The sequence below is a fragment of the Melospiza georgiana genome, chromosome 3 (assembly GCF_028018845.1).
Source record: "Melospiza georgiana isolate bMelGeo1 chromosome 3, bMelGeo1.pri, whole genome shotgun sequence".
Lineage (NCBI taxonomy): Eukaryota > Metazoa > Chordata > Aves > Passeriformes > Passerellidae > Melospiza > Melospiza georgiana.
This window is the reverse complement of record NC_080432.1, coordinates 81,996,418-82,014,303: the sequence shown is the minus strand read 5'-3', so window position 1 is coordinate 82,014,303 and position 17,886 is coordinate 81,996,418. Positions and strand designations below refer to the sequence as shown.

Here is a 17,886-nt window from a genome sequence, read left to right as displayed (position 1 = left end):
AATATACCTTTATATAATGTGTCACTTCATATAGCCTTAAGAAGCTGATGTTACTAATTGAAGAAGTTGAGAAGCTGGTGTATTTGTAACCTGCTTTGGACTCTTCCCTTTTGGTATCATGCAAATGTTATGTGAGGGGTTTTATTTGTGGAGGTTCTTCTTGTATGTACATAGACGCTACAGGATTAACAGCTATCTTTTTCCTGAGTTCCTTCATAATATTCAGCTCCTGAAATACAATCACTTTTTTTCACCAGGTACAATCCACCTATTTGTAACAGGGAAATCATGGAGATGAAGTATTAAAACTTCAAACACAACCCCAAAAGACTTTAAGAAATACTGTTCATAAGAAGACACTGACTACCTTACTCCTAATAGTCTTAAGCTTTCTCAGCTTTTAAATTGATACAAGCAAATTTTGATAATGTAACACGACAAGCAGCAATTAATAACACTTGAACATAATGTGTTCTCTTTGACTGTTTCAGATGAAATGAAACTTGATTTTGAAGAGCCAGCTATGATGATGAATAGTCTTGACAGAAGTAATAATAACTGCTTAGCAGAACAAAAGTTGTACACATCATTTAATGATGAGAGTAGACAATTAATTTGTAATGAACATACCAGCAGATCAGGAAGTGAAGACTCCATGGAAGGGACACCAGGAAACTTTTCACTTCAGCTGCAAGGAGAAAGGTCAGCATTGGTCAAGTATGGTAATGTGCATCTTCCATACAGCCCTCTTCCAGGAAACTCAATTGTGCAATATCAAAATGCTTAAAATTAATGGTATCTGATGATAACATTACATGTGCTTCAAAATGAAACTGCGTTTAGATTATTAGAAAAATTTACGTTTCTTCTTTTAGGAAGTTTCTACATTCAAAAGACTAATTTGTAAAATCTTGGTGGTAGAAATTTATTTGATATGATTGTTTGATCATTAACATTTCAAAACCAAGTCTTCTAGTCACTGTTTTTAAAATCCTCAAGTTTAAATTTAATGTGCTTGCTTTTGTAGTTTAGTCCTGTTGTTTTAAGGTGCTATGCCATCTTCACTTAGCTTGACAGATGAGTAGAGCCATGCTTTCAGTTCAGGTATGTGATCATACACCAAAACCAGGCTAAAACTCTTTAGCAATAGAAGCAGAATTTTTTTTGTGACTTTTAATTTTTAGTTTTTTTTTTTTTTTTTTGCATGACCAAGTAGGTGTAAGGGATTAATGAGACTCACATGCCTGCAGTCTGTTTTTACTGGACCTGGAATATCATATCCATTCTTTAATTCATAATCAACTAGTTTGTTTTTCTTTTGATTTAGATGTGAATTCTTGCACAGGGAGCAGTAGCCCTGTGGCAGTGTGGGTAGTTGGTGTATCAGTTGCTGCATTAGCAGTCAGATGAACAACTGTTTTGTGCTAATAACATTGACAGATCTGGCAGTCTCAGCAACAAAGAATGAAAAACACTTTATTTTCAAAACACATCCTTGTAAAACTTGTTCACTATTAAAAAGACATATTTGCCAGTAGGTATCTTCTTTCTAGCATGTTTGTATGTTTAGAGAAAAGCTATTTCTCTGGATATTCTTAAGCACCTTTGATATTAAGACTCTGTTCTTAATTTTATAAAATGAAAGGCTTTTCATTTACTAACTTGATGATAGCACTGAATAGTTTAAGAGAATGTTGTCCATTGAGGCTCTTACAGTAAATGATACATAACAGAGCTATCATAGGACTCTTTTATATTAAACTGTAAGCAGGATTTTGACAAAAAGACAGATTCTAAAAGAATGAAGATTTGTTGTAGCAAAGAAAAAACTCCATGAGTGTGGAGGAAGAAAATAAGAGTAGAGATGAAAAATGTTGGTGAAAAAAAAGAAAAGTTAGGGACCAAAGAGAATACTTTACTGCAATATAATTTTCTTTCTTTAAAATCAGTGATCTAATAACTTCTTAGATAAAGACTAGTTGGATTATCATACTACATCAATTACTGTAGTTGAATTTTATTTAATAAAGGTGTGGCGTGAAGTACTTCAGTGTTGCAGTGGAGATGGATAGTTGCTTTTGTGGAATATGCATCCTGCTGTTCAGTTCTGCTTTCTGTTCGGGTTGCTGTTTTGGTTGATGGTGTCCAAATGCCTCTGACAGGAAAGAGTCAGTTGATACTTTTGCTAATTCAAAAGAATCACTTTCTTTCTCAGTCATAATTTTAAAACTTGCATGTATAATTGAACAGCTAACCCCTTAGGCATGCTTCCTGTCTGTTCAAAATTGTACACTTCTCCTTCTAAGAACAAGAGCTCTGCAAATTTTTGGGTTTGCATTTTTGTTACTGACGCGTTTTGCAACCGTGAGTCTCATACATCAGTTAAATTAGATCTCAAATTACTGGATTTAACATAATACAAAAAATTGCTTTCCAGTATTGTTCTGACTAGTTCTCTGCTAAATGGTAGAAAAATATAACATTCCTCCATCTGTCTGTGTTGGATGCAAGATGTGTGTTTTTAAATAGCCCATTTTTACCTCTCCTGTGAGGCCTTTTCTGTGTACTCGAGTCAGAGCTGGTTTTTGCCAATGCTTAGGAAGCAAAGCTTCCTGACACCATTTAGGTGCTCATTTGGCTTAGAGCACCATGTATATCTGCAGTGCTGCAAGATACACAAGTATAATACAAAATGCTTCCCCTTTAGCCACAGACAAAGGTCTCTCATCTGTATCAGCCCAAGCAGTTCAGGCCATCATGTGGTGGGATGGGTGTGGATAATCTCAGCTGCTCTCATACATTTTATCTTCTTGCTAAGACCAAAGAGCACATTGGTCCAGTGTTTGTGTATGATACTCCACAAGTCAGGCAGACCTTGTTCTGTGTGCTTGGGTGAGTTCAGAGATGTCATTCTTCATCTGACGTGGCAGTTGAAAGGTACCACAAACCTCGCCTTCCATATAGTTTGTTGAGTTTGGTCTTCATGATAGTTGTATGTAAAAGACTCCAGAACCATAGAGGGGCCATTGCAGTGAGAGATTTGGCATTCTTTCTTAGTAGAACATGTTTATTAGATGATTGTAAGGTTAGATTGCATCTGGTTCTGTATCATAAATACTTGAGGTATCTTGTATAGGGTTACAAGATATTTTCTATTTAAAGTACATCGCATTCAGGAGTAACAAGATGAAAGCTTAAAGGAATGTCAAATCTTTTATTATCTAGTGTCCTGTCATTTTCTATATGAAGCAGGTGTCAGCCTCAATTCTGTATTGCAGTGACTTAAAACCCTTACAGGAATTAAGCAAGGGGATTGTAGATGTAGTACACTTCATACAGGGGGAAGCATGGGCATCCTTCTCCCCTTTCCCTGTTCCTGTACATGTCCTGAAATAACTTTCCTAATTAAACCTTTTTTCTGCTAATGAGGAAACAGTAGAGCATGACAAAATAGCATGGCAGATTCCTGCCATTAGTGCTATTATATTTATTTTAAAGACAAGTGAGGTATTCTATCCAGCAAGAGACTTGATCACTTTCTGTCTCACATTCTTTTGTTGTCCCAAAGACTGAAGAACAGAATGAGCAGTGTTAATGAAATCACAACTGCCTTGTAAAGGTACTGGGGGAAAAAAAGAAAATGACCTTTTGAGAGAAAAAGCCATTTGCCATTTTGTTTGCAATTCTGTTTTCCGAATAACATTCCAGATGTAATAGAATAGGTATATTAATTGAAGCAGATTGAATTTATTGACATGTTGCCTCAGGAAAGCTAGGAACAATTTCTGGCAATCATAAGGAAGCTCAGTTTTGTTTACATCTTCCTCTAACCATTGTGCCTTGCCATCTATTGTGATTCTATAAAAGTGAAACTTCTAAAATGTTTTCTGCATTCATATATTTCAAGAGAAGTGTCAACAGGGATGGCAGATTTGCTGATGAAGAGCAACAGTTTCCCGGGTGTGAAAGAATGATGATTTTTTTTTTCCTACTCCAATTTCTCAATATTCTGAAAGCTTAGATGTCATTCCAGGACTTCTTAAAAGCAGAGGTGCCTTGGGTGAGGAAGAGTTTGGAGGCAAACAGTTCATTCCCAAGTGGCTTGTTCTTTTTTAATAAGTGAGTTTTATAAAGAGCTACAAAAGGATTAGCAGGTACTGTAAAGGAGATATACTGTGCTCTGTTTTCTCTCACCATTTCTCTCTTTATTGAATGCCTGTTTTACAGTATCCTTGAAATATATTCTTCTTCCATGAGAATAGTTTCTCCTTCTTGTGCTTTTTTAGAGTTTTGGAATATTTCAATAGAAAATGATAAAAGCAAAGGATTAAATGATAAAGTGAATCATATATTCATAGAATAGGGTGGGTTGGAGGGGACCGCTGGAAATTACTTCTCTCTGGTTGCTTAAACTACCTTCACATCTGTGCTCAAAATATACATTCTTTTTCTCTTCAAAGAAGAGGATTTCCACAGAGGAGAGAAATTTTTTTTCTTGAGGGGAACACCCGTTCTGTTTTGTTCTGGATGATGTTTTTGAAATGATATGGTGTGGCTATTGGTTTGAAGTATGGTGCAGCTGACTCTCCAGATTTTTTTCAGTATTTTTATATTTTTTAAAATTATGTATATTGACAACTTTTGGAATTCTCATAAAGACAGGGAAACAGGAAATCAACATGCTCCCAATTAATCTTTATCTATTTCTGCCTCAGTTCCACTGCCTATTTGGATAACTGATTTTGAGTGGTGGGAAATCCTTCATAGGTGAAGCTTTCTACAATGTTTTCCAGATTGTGACACCTACCCTTTCAAGAAGGTGCCTGGTTTGGTATAGGGTTAAGAGATACTGAGAGAACACTGGGGAAGAAGAATTCTTTTTTTCTGTACTTGTTACAGACTTCTAAAGAAAAGGGCAAGAGGTAACTTTCATCTCTAGTCTCTTAGATCACGAAAGAGACAGTGAAGTTTAGGCCCCTTTTTACCCTGTACTCCAAGGAGTCTTTCCACTCTAGCACTTAGATTCAGGTCAATATAATTGGTCTCCAAATCTGGGAGATCTAGGTCTTGAGAGTCCTTAATACCAATTGAATTGCAATTCTGGAATGGGAAAGTGTGCCATGCAAAGGGTAGAGAAGAAATGTCAGTTCAGTCTAGGTAGACCTGTAGTAACAATGGATTTAAATTTATTTTCTGTTTAGAAATGCAGTGTGTATTCAAGATTCAAGTTAGGAAGATGATGAGGGTGTGGTTTTCAGACTCAAATATATTTAGGCTAATGTTGTAGATATTTTTTATGGTTAGAATTAGACTGTCAGTTGTCTGGTTGTCTAAAGATACTCTGCCCAAATAGATACTGTTAATATTTTCAGTATTAGACAGAATATGCAGAAGAATAAAAAGGATAAGGATTGAAGTTTTTCATCAACCTTGATTATTATTTTAAGTCATACTGTTTAACATGTGCATGAGGTTCTCCATCAACAGCCTGGGTAAATAAGAAATGCTGTATTTTTTATCGCTGGAGTTGTCATAAGAAATGAGTGAGCTATTCCCATGATTGTGTTTACAGGATTGTTATTTACTCATCTTTAGGATGACTCAGAGAGTTGGTCTATTTGTCAATATATTTTTACAAATTATATTGTCTTTCTACTAGTTCTGTTTTCTCATATCAGTGGTATCAGTTATGCACTTGATTATAGTTTTCACTCCCTTTGTTTTTTTCCTTTTCTTATTATGTTCCTTATAACCCTCTGCAGTTCCTGAAATAATTTCAGGACATCTATATTACCAGGTTTTAAATTATTTTCATGCTTTTGAGAAGTTTTGTGGATGAGAAGTAGAACTGACTCAAATTGTGTGTAATTGGCTTAATACTTTATTTTATATCTCTTTTAGCTGTCTGCCAGTAATTTTGTCTCCATTGTTCTTTTGAAAAAGAAAATAGTCTTTAAAAATTGAGCTATTATACTGGGGTTTTTTTTTTCTTTGAGGCTTATTTCCAGATTCTGTTTATCTGTCTTGTTTGTCCCTCAGATGACATCACAGAATGGAAGATTCTGTGGTAACTGAGTAAAATAGGGACAGATTCTCTTAAGTGGCTCAGTGAAGTTCAATTCTTTGTCTAAAAGGATAGAGTGCTTTTCAAGTGCTAAGTTATGGTCAGGAAGGAATCAGTTGGTTTGCAATAAAAAACATATTCCCTACTATTCAAATAATGAAAGGCAATACCAGAAACTAATTCTGATGTCCTTCTGGCAACAGGAAATATCTGGATAGTGTAATGAAATTGGAATAAAGGGATTAATGAGAAATGCAAATGTTAATTGGTGTGTGGAAAAATTAATTTCTGTGAGAGTAAATGAAAAAATTAAATACTAATTTTTCTCATTTTGCCAAAAGCTAAAAACACTTCCTACTAGTTGCTTTGGCAAAAATACTGGAATGTTGTTTATACTTCCTTTCAAAGTCTACAGAGCAATGTCTTGTTGTTAATATCAGTAATTTTGGTTTAGAGTTAGAGCTCTAGTTTCTTGATCACTAAACACTTACAGCAGTGGAATCATGGTAGCAGGGGATTGTGTTCTGAAGCAGTGGCTCCTAAAAGCATTGTGTAAATGAACCAATGAACCTGCTCTGAGAAGATCCATAGCAGTTTCACTTGCTGCAGCTCCACATCTGACTCCTCCCCTTCTTCACCTTGGGCCCCTTGCACCGCTTTGTCCCTTGCTGCTGACTCAGGGTTTGCTCCATTGTCCTTAGTACCCTAATTCCCAGGATCACCATTAGCTCCTTTAACTTTCCCTGGAGCTGCTGTTGTTCTTTTGGAGACAGCTGAGTTAGGCTGTGCCCTGATAAACTTGCTCTAGAGCCCTGCATGGTGCTCCACAGTGCTCCTGCCAAGAGATCTCTTGTTCATGAGACCACAGTTCTGAATAATTTTTTTTAAAGTGCTGACAGTCAGTAGGTAAAGAACCCATTGGCTGATATACCAGAGGGTTGTCCAGAGGCACCTCAGCAGGCTGGAGAAATGGTTTGACAGGAACGTGATGAAGTTTAACAAAGACAAGTGCAAAGTCCTGCATCTGGGCAGGAACAACCCCGGGCACTATTATATACTGGGAGCGATCCAGCTGGGAGGCAGCTTTGCAGAAAAACACCTAGAGGTCCTGATGTACAAGTTCAGGATAAAAGCTCAGGATGGGAGAGACCTCAGAAGATGATCTGGCCTGATCTTTTGTGGAAAAGAGAGTAGATGAGATTTTCCAGCAAGCTGTTCATTTGTGTCTTGAAAACCTCCACTACACCTTTGCTGCTGGGACCAGCTCCAGGCTCCCCAATGCAATAGAGATGTTGAAATGACTGGAGGGGATCCAGCTGCTAAAATGTGAAGGAATCTTTTGTACAAGGAAAGGCTGAGAGATCTGGAACTGTTTACCGTGGAGAAGAGAAGGCTTGGCAGGAGTTTTTATCAAGATCATTCAATACATGGAGGGAGGGTTAGGGTGCATTGTAGCACCATCATTGACTGTGGGACAAGAGCTCTTCTCCCCCATGGCAAGCACTCAAAACAGGAAAAACTATTTACCTGTGATGGTTCTTTTTAAGGATGTATTGGTTGTATATACTTCCACAACACCTCCTTCCAGCTTTTCCCTTTGTAGTCCATACAGAATTGTGAAACTTCGGTTGAAAGAGAAGCACTCAGCTGCTTAAATAGCCAAATTATCTTTATCAATATAAGTCATGCCATCCTGGACAGTACTAGCAATAAAAATAAACCCAGATTACAGTGTAAATGCGTAGTCACACTCTGAATATACAGGTGAGTAAAATCTCAAATAACATTCTTTCTAAATGGCCTGTCTGTTTATGGCTTATCCAGTCATGGGAACCAAACTCTGAAGGAGTCTGGAAGAACACCTTTGTGCCTAGTAGTCATTTTGATACATCTGGCTTGCCTGGATGGGCCCCCAAAATCTGCTTAGCATTGCTTGAAATCTGTTCTTCCTTACACTTAGTAAAATGTCTTGATTTTTGGGTGTAGATACACCATGTCTGGCTTTCCAATGCACACAACGTATGTTGGCAAAATGAGATGTTCAGTGCTTGTATTTATGTATAAACAGTCTGCATCTGCTGCAGTGCCTGCACTGTTTTTAGAGCTTTGTGAAAAGTTAGAAGTTGCTCTCCTAGACTTTTGCAGACCTGAAAACATTGATATATCATGGATCCAAAATAATTTTGTAAAAATTTCAGCTTTTGGCTGAAATTTTGGCTTTTAAATAAACTAGAAAAAGGAATTTTGTGGGAGCTGAAGGGGATGTAATGAAGGAAAATACAGAGGGAAGAAACTGAATGACTCTGAGGAGAAAGTGGAAGAAAAAAGATTTGTTTACCTTATCAAAATAAAGACCAAATATAAAAGGGCTCTAAGGTTAAACAAACTATCTGGAGCTTAGATTTGCTTCTGAGGAAGTAACTTGAAGATAAGAATGATGGTTCTATAGATATAGAAAGGGCTCTGCAGTTACAGATGTGTAGAAATCATGTACCCATAATTAGAGTTCTTCGGCTTAATAAAAAGGGCATGTTTAAAAATGGAAAAGAAATCTGTTTCCAGACATCAGATCGTGTCTACAGTCTAGAGTTTCCTTACAGCATTTACTCAGGGCATGCTATGCACAGTCTGTGTGTTAGTAGCTCTATGCCTTTTTAAGAATCTGTTCAGGTTCTAGTTTACATGGGATATTCCCAATTCCTGTCTCTACTTTAGGAGAGAGTCCATAGATCTATTTTGCATGGGTACAAAAGGAGAGGTTCATAACATCTGGATGAGCAAAGTTGTGTGAGGCCTTGGCACTTGCAGAAGGAGATACTATGGTGCTTATGATGTTTTCCATCCCTGCTGTCCTAATTTTTTTCTCATTCCCCTTTATTCCTGCTCTTCCCTTTGAAAAGTAACCTGTATATTTTTCATTCTTTATTACGCTATCTCAATTACTGTGCTCCTCTGTTCTTCTCCCACTTTGTTATCTAGTTTTGCCTCCCAAAGCTGTGAGGATATATAAGATGTTACAGGATGCTTTGAGGAGGATGCAGGATACTGTGAGGAGAGGGTAATGTCAAGAGGGAATGTCTTGAAGCTGGACAATTCAGAAAAGATGGTCATGTTCTCTTTTTGTTCTAGTTGAGCTTTGCTACCTTGCTGACCACAGGTGCTTGATAGATACAATTCTGTAGAGAAGCATTAACTTGTTAGTGCTAGACCATATGTCCTTCTTAACTGGTAACTAAATAATCAGGGGTACCAGCCATACATCTCTACCAATAATTAATTAAACAAAGGAGTAAGCCTCTGGCTTGGTGGCTATCTGCAGTGTCATAGGTTATATCAATACAATGAAACTATTTTTAATTACCTCCCTATTTTTAATACACACAGGTAGTCTGCTTACCTGTGCCCTGTGCTCAGGCATTTGTCAAGGAAAATATCACCTTTCCTGGGCCAAAATTGTAGCAGGGGTGAAGGTAAGGGTCTAAATCTGTGGGATAGTGTGAGACAAAATTCAGGCCCAATGCCAGGATTTTGGGTAGGGAGGTAGTCAGATTCTCAGATGTTTAAGGTGCAGTATGAGGAAGGAGCCCAAGCACTGTTCCTTCATTGGGACCTTACTTTCACATTTGTGATTCAAACCTTGCTGTTGTGTGCAGCTTCTTTGGAGATTACTAGTTCAGTTCTTTGCCTCTGGGATATAGTTCATAGAAATGTAGTTTTCCCTGGAATACCATGGAAGGGTGAGAGTTTGCAGGTGTACTATAAGCAAGAGGCTCAAGGCAAGAACAAGCAAGTAAATTTCTAAACATGCAGAATTGCTTAATAAATGCAGCTTTCACTTAATTATCCATTCTTTCACCAGAGGAAAATACTGAACACGTGTTGGGTCTGAGCAGTTGGCTGCTGCTGAGCAGCACTCCACAGCATCAGTCCTGTCTCTCCAACTTCAGCCTGGCACCGGTAGGCTTAGGGTGGGCAAGGTGTTTTGAGGGGACATAACCAGGACAGCTAGACAAAAGGGATTCCATAGTGTATGATGTCTGCTCAGCAATGAAAGTTAAGACAAAAGAAGTGAGGGGGTGTGTATTATTATGAGGTTTGTCCTCCAGAGCAATCAGTGCATGCTCAAGCCCTACTTCCTTGGAAATGGCTGGACATTGCTTTCGGTGGGAAGTTGAGCATCAATCTTTTGTTTTTCTTTCCTTCTGCAAGTGGCCTTTGCTTTTGTTTTATTAAACTGTTTTTGTCTTGGCCCGTGGGTTTTTCGCTGTCTTGTTTCTACCCTTGGTCCTGCTGAGGGGGGGAGTGAAAAGAGTGGTGTGATTGGTCACCTGACATCTGTCCAAGGTCAACCCACCTCACCACACTACTCCAGTACTGGCTCACTTTCTTTTTGGAAGTCCTCACACTCTGTGTACATTTAAGAGAGCAGTGTTCTTCATTGATGCTACTATGATTTCTTTTATATGAGAAGGACAAAAATGATCCAGTTGCCAAGTTCCTTTTCTTCTGTAAATCATCAGAGCCTCTGTCAGTTGATTTCTTGATGAGGCCCTTATCAGACGATCAGATTTCTGCCAATTGACTTTGTTTCCAAGGCAACCACTCTCTTGACAAGCCAGTTCCCTTCAATAGTAGGTGACTTATTTTTTATAATAGGTTGATCATATTTTAACTGCATTGTTCTTAATAAGGTACTTCTATTTAAATTTCAATCCTAAATGAAAATGTAAAGATAACAAACCAAAAGGCTGTGTAACTAAAATGAAGTTGACAGAGTGGTAAAGACATGTAAAGGGATTTTATAATCTCTCACCGAATTCCTAAATTGTACATATTCCCTAAAGATAAGCCTGCCCATGAACCATTCCCAATTATATAGGTATTCAGTGTATTCATTTTCTGAAAATAATGGAAGTTTGGGTGACTTATGAGGATGTTTCCCAAAAGCATATATGGTTCTACTGCTGGTATTCACAGAACAATTTGCTTTCCTACTAATTTAAGTCTCTAAACTGGTGATACTGGTGTTGATACTGGTGTTTAAAAAACAACAGATTCCAGCCCAACTTCTTTTCATGCACAATTGACATGATCTTACTCTACATCTCACACATGTGGTGTTTCTCTCTGGTAAGTTAACTCATCCTTTGCTTCAGTGACTTTTTATATTAATTTGCTTTTGCTTCCAACAAAACTCATAGGATTGTCTTTGTTGAGTTTCTTGGATTCACTCTGGATTTACATTTTCAGGGAAGAGGCACAGAGAGGATATAGTTACAAAACACTTTCTCTGAGGAAAGCAAATTCTAACATCTGTATTCATATAGGCATGTAGTATCATCATGCCTACACACACAATTCTGAAGGTACTGATTTCTGAAGGTAGCTATGTTTACTGTACGGTGACTGAAGTTTTTCTCTTGCTTATCTAGGAAGTTTTCAAGTTGTAGTCTTGATTTCACAGATGGCTGAAACTTGTAGAAATGTTTCTAAAACTTTTAAAGTTTGTAGGACAAGGCATTCACAGAAATGGAATCAAATTTTTATTTCTACCAATACATTGAACTGTCTGTAATGTGTGCACTAAGCTCCTTCTTTCTTAGACATGTCAGACAATTTTAGAGACGCAAACACTTGCCTTTTGTATTTTATAAAGTAGTGCTTCCTTAGAGGAGTAGAAATTGCTATACGTGAGTTGAAATAATTTCAAGATAGTTTGTGTAAGCATTTGGATTTTGGAGCACTTAAATCCTCATGCTGTAAAAATAAAGCACTGTTCATTCTTAGCTGTAATGAAGCAACTGGTCCTCTGTGATGTGATTGCTTGGGAAATTTCTCACTGACCACAGTGAGCTATCCAGTCCTTTTTGCAGGGAACTGATCTTGCAAGAGCTTTGTCTTTTATTTTGTCTCCATCTGCTGATAGGATAACTTACATCTTCTGTCTGGACTGACAGACAGGATTTAGGCACCAATCCAGCAAACTACTTAAACAACAGTTTAGTTTTAAGCCTTAGAATAACTAAATTACTTGGTTAAAAAAAAATGAAGTAACATTGCTAGCACACTACTGTCATCTTTAGAATGGAGTTTGGGAGATTAGGTTGTATTGGTACATGAACTTTAAATGCAATAAGAAGTGTTAAATTAAACATTTATTGAGAATAGAAAACATAGATAAAGACTTTCCTCTTTAGTACAGGAGAAAAGATTCCAGTTTGATAGCAGGGAGTCTACATCTTGTATATTTCTTTTAGATCAGTGCTGCTTGAGTGTGTAGCTAGGCAAACTATTTATTTATAATAAATAAATAAATTTATTATAGATGTATGTAGTAGTTTCCTCTGTCCAAAGAAAGACTGACCATAAAATCAGCAGGAATTATGGCATTACTTTGTAAAACAATAGAAATGGCAACATACCTGTTGTTGTGCTGACAGAACTAGTGATCACTACACAGTTAGCAATAATTCACTGGCACACCCAGAAATTCTAATATATACTTTAAAGGTTACTCAGGTGTTTGTTTCTTTGAAAGATCTTCTCGTTAAATATTACAAAAGCGATAATCCTGTCAGGAAAAAAAACCCTGTCCTTGTGAATGGATGAACTTATATTTTTAAGGTAATTGAGTTTTATATTAATTTAATGAAGCTGATGGTAAAATAGAAATCGTCTCTTTCTGAATTTAGTTTGGTTCATCTTTCATTTTATTGAGCTAGCAGAAGTGCTTCGTTTTTGTGTTCCATAATGGTGACCTCTTGTGGTGTGAATATGTCAGTATTTCTGAAGGAGCTTTCTGTAATACATATGGACGGAGGTTGTATTTACATTGTAACTTTTAATGAACAGCTAACTTACTAACTTAGTAAAATAACATCATCTTTTCCAATTAGTTATTAATATGCATAACTCAATGCATGTGAAAGAGCAAGCATTTTGAGCACAATTTTCTGATAATGCTTTTGTGTGTTCATACTGCATCTTTTAGTGACCAGATAGAAGAGCCTGGCAAAAAGTCATCACAGCTGAGGACTTCAGGCCAGAAGAGAAGAGTAACAGGTACAAGGGATTTCATCTCCATTCAAAAAATGTGAAATGCAGTCAAATAGAATTAATGTAATTCTTGTGATTTGCCAGTATTGTTCTTTATTATTCACTGAACAATATTTTTTGGTTTTCTAGATATATTGGATTTTCTTACTGTTCTTAGTGAAGAGAAACAATATTCAAGAGATCTTCACTCTAAATATCTCTTGATATTTTCTATTTGCTTTTCCCATATCTAGGCTTAAGAATCTGCCAATCCATTAATACCTTATTTGCCCATCACTTTTTGTAATCTGTCACAGTTGCACAGAAACTAATAAAATTATGCCAGCCTGTATTATCTGAAGAAACAGATTTTGGATTGCTCTGTAGGGATGCATTTTGCTAATTTTACATAACAGACTTTAATAATATTTCCTCATAGCTGGCGCATTTCATACATCACAAGTGCATATTTGAGAGTCTGGTATGGAAACTTGAACTTTCTACTGTGCTGTTATTGTGCTTTATTACTATTTTTCTGGAAATGAGAAATTCTATTATTCTAGATCATTCTGGCAAAAGCTGTACTGTGCTCTGCTCTTATTTCTTTTTGAGGAGCAGAGAGTAATTACCATGTCATGCAAGTTAGCACACTTACAAGCCTTTTAATTTGTTTGTGCTATTTTACTGGTCTTACTGAAAATATAAAGTGTGTTTTTAGGATTGTTTCTTTTTAAGTCTACTTTTTTAACATTATGTAGCTTCCTTAGTTTGTGCCTGCTTCATCTTTTGTCCCACAGTAAAGAAGGGGATGGCACCAAGAATTCTCCATCATTTCTTCTCTGCAGTGGGATTCTGGGTGGAGTGTTCATTTACAAATTATTTCTATTTTCTGATATGAATTGTGTTTATGCTTTGACATTTTAGAGAGGAGGTAGACTGTTTTAATATTGATCTATTCGTGGCCACTCAGTATTCAGTGCAAAGGCTAAACATTATAAGTCAGGCAGTACTCAGCTTTTCAAAGCTCAGTGTTGCTAAGGCTCTTGTATTTACATGCTAAAAACAGCAACCAATAAATGTAGACTGATTAGTGATTTTTTTTTGACCAGAATGCAAAGCAGCAGTTAAGACCTATGAAAAACGGAGACAACCAACTTGAACTTGCTGCATTTTTTTGCCTTGACTATTTTTTCTGTTGAATTGTGGTTTGCTCTGTTAGAAAGTTCTGGACAGCTTCTGCAATATTTTAAATGTAGCTAGTACCCTAACTTTTCATCAGCAGCTTAAAAAATCTCCCAGGACTGAGACACGATTTAGTAATGTTGCTTTACTTTAGAGTCGTGTATTGTCTGGTCATTCTCACTTGTTTAGTAAAAGCTGATTATCTTCTTTTTTATTTAGGTATAAGAGATAATTAAATTTAGATATAAGGGATACCTTATTTAGATATAAGGTATAATTATTTTTTTTTAATTATGCCATTATGACTTTCAGTTTGCTGTATTCTTCTGATGAACAAGTGAAGCAGAGCAGTACAAAAAAGCATCTGTTCTTTTCATTCTGAACTGAAAATTAAATGGATTTGGTAATTTTTTTTAAAGTGAGAAGTTTGTCTCTATCTGCGAATGCATGCCCAAAGTTTTCTCTTTCTTGACTAATGAAGTTAAGTATATGTGTAGTTAAAAAGTCAGTTCCATCTTTCAGTTTAGGAGAGGAAGCTACAGATAGAAAATAAAAGAAATAATTGAGTCAACATGTGGGTTTTGTGGCAGGAAGGAAGTGTGCACACTACTGTAGTGTTCTTATTTCAGCTGTACTTTTACATTATCCAGAGCAGAATTTTCACTTCATTGCAAACACTGTATAGTGTTTTATGAATTATGCCACTCATCAATTTAAATAAGATGGTCAGCTCATTTGATCTTGAAAATAAAAATGCCATGCAAAATAATAAGAAGAATAATATTTGCTCATAACATGCACTTATATATATAATATGTATATATCAAATATAGTGTATTACTTTTTAATATTTTGAAATAGGTATATTTGATAGATTAATTGTGTGTAAGATGTAGGTAGACAGTTAATATAGACCAAAAAACTAGTCTTTTGGTTATTTTCTAAAGAGCAAGTTTTTAAAATACGAAGTTTTAAATTGTTTTACTGTTCCAAGTAATGCCAGTACGCAGTCACTGTTTTAAGGTCTGAGATACTGTTCTTGTGATGCAAACCTCTTATTATTGGTGTTCTCAAGTAGTATAGTAGTTTTTGTGTTCCTTCATATTTCTGTTAGGAATTCACATTGTCCTTGAAATGCAAGAGCTAGTAATGAACAACAGGAGACATTTTCAGACAAATCTATGACTTAAAGACATGTGTATAATCCAGTCTTAATGGCTTTCTTATTTAGTAGAGTTGTGTGGCTTTTATTTCCCTATTTAAAAAACCTCCATGTAAAAACAAATCAACAAACCAGACCCTGTTTTTATAACAACTTTGCTTGCCTGCAAGATAAAGAGCTTAACCCAATATTGAACTCCAAACATATGCCTACATGCACCCTGTAAGCAACTGTTAGATCCTTGACATCTTGAGTTTCACAGAAGCTCTGGCTCTCTATCTGTAGTGGCCCAATGGCCAAGACCAGAATTTTGTCACATCACAAAGTACTAGGTGGAGGTGTAAAGGATGTTCAGCATGTCAGAATAATTCCCACTGATACTACATCCATATAAAAGTGAATCCTTGATTTCATTTTTTAATAAACTGTGTTTTCACCATCTTCCTTGTCCAATCTGAAAACAGATCCATGCTCCCAGTCTTGTTCCCAGAAAAATTCTAGTCCACTGGTTTTCAGGTCTGCCAACTTTTGCCTTGATGTCTGTGATACAATTTTTTTTGGTATTTTCTTTTTGAAGCCAAGTAAAAAAAGCTTAAATATTTTTTAAAACTCCCTTTGTGAAGTAAACAAGGTTTCTGATAATGGAAAGTAGCTTTTCCTGAGTCACGGGGGTATTTGGCTGAGAGCAGCCAAGAACAGTGGGAGTTGATTTTCTTCAAGATTTCTGACATGTTTTTTGGAGGCAAAATATCTTTCACATATCTATAGTTTACTACTCATTTCAGGGGTTGCCGTGTTACAAACTGCTGAATGCAATGAAGAATAGGAATGAACATACATTTTATAAAAGTTTAGTCATGAATTTTGCAAAACTAATTGCATGAAGTAGTTAGAATTGCTAACAGGATGTAATAACTAACAGGACTTTTCCCTGACTGACCAGTCAGTTAATCAAGCTTAGTGTTATATCATGCACATGTACTAGATAAAATTCTGCAATCCTAGAGGATTGTCTCTAGTATGCATTTATTTTGAACAAATAATAAGCTGTCACGTGAACACAGAGCTGAGAAGTAGTAGGACAGTTTGATGTTTAGATAGTCATTACCCTCCAATTCAGTGATCAAATGAACCATTAATGTCAGCAAACAAAAGCTTTATAATACAGCTTTACGTATCAAACCACTTATCCATCTAGTTTTGTTTGAAATGTTTGTTTTTGAGAACATGTAAATAGAAAGAAAATCTTTAATTCATAGAATAACCCAGAATATAGCAAAATGTGACATTTTTAGATATTTTTCTGACTAATGAATAAAGTATTTGTAGTTATTTATTATTGTAGAAAATGAAACCTTCACTGAATGTGTGCTTTTGTTTTGAATGTATTTTGAAGGCTTAACAGATGAAACAAGAATAAATGAATGGGAAGAGGAAGATTTCTTTTGGCATACAAGGATTCTACCAATTCTACGTGAACTGGAAAAAAGTGGGTAACGCTGCTCTAAAAGGGTGTGTTTTCTGTACTGCTTCTTGCAGGAAGCATGGGACTCATTTTTGTTTACTACAAAATAATAACAGTGATTGGAGTATGTGGCCTTTTATGCTTCCATATGTTCAGTGACTTCACAGTGTAAAACTGGCCTGGGCAGTCTAGGTGGCCCTGCTTGAGCACAGGGGTTGTACCAGATGACTTTCAGAGGTCATTTCTAACTTCACCCATTCTGTAATCCTGTAAAAAACCCCAGAACTGGTTTAGTGTGAACCTTGTCTGATTAATTACCTTATTTTAGACAACATAGCTCTGCAAGCTTAGCAGTCAGCGTTGAGCTAATAATTTTAAGAATAAGTACTGCACAATTCACTGCTTTAACCATAGACTGTATTGAAGGTCTCAATCCATTTTAAAAAACTAAGGAAATCTTAATGAAAATTTCCACTTGTGATTAAAGTGTTAGATGTGCCAGAAAAGTATGTAATGAGTCAGAATACTGAAGCAAAATTGAGTAAATTATGTATAGTTTGAAAGGTTAAACTCTGGAATCTATTTTGCATTGAAAAAGTTGTTCAGTTGCCTTCTGTAGACACTGTATTTATTTGAATGATGAGAATATAGAAAGTAGATTTGTTTTTACAAGTAATTCTGTTTTACAGGATCTTTAGCAGTGTTTGTGATAGCATGATACAGGTTAGAACTTTTTTTGCACAGTTTTACAGATGTTCATGAGTATGAAACACCTGTACACTGCTAAGTGATTCCTAATATTTGTAATTGTTTAAAAAAGACAGGATTCTCATTCCCACGTCTGTCACTGATGTATAGAAAACAGTGATCAGGAAATTTGAAAACAACTATGTAACTTCACATTTTCCTTGCTTAATGCCAAGATTGTCAAATATCAGCCACTGAGTTACAGTCTTGCATGGTGAGGTGTTCTTTATT

At 36.1% G+C, this 17,886-nt stretch overlaps 1 protein-coding gene across 5 annotated transcripts in view; it reads left to right on the top strand.

The window, feature by feature from the left end:
• Positions 1 to 17,886, top strand: part of ARMC2 (armadillo repeat containing 2) — a 68,944-nt gene that overhangs the window by 6,915 nt on the left and 44,143 nt on the right. For all 5 annotated transcript variants that reach the window (XR_009114296.1, XR_009114297.1, XM_058021396.1 and 2 more), the window contains exons 6-8: positions 492 to 702; positions 13,056 to 13,126; positions 16,840 to 16,932. Coding sequence is in view for 3 of the 5 variants with exons in the window: in XM_058021396.1 (XP_057877379.1) it covers positions 492 to 702; positions 13,056 to 13,126; positions 16,840 to 16,932 (375 nt within the window). In the remaining 2 variants the exon portion in view is untranslated. The remainder of the gene's footprint in view (positions 1 to 491; positions 703 to 13,055; positions 13,127 to 16,839; positions 16,933 to 17,886) is intronic.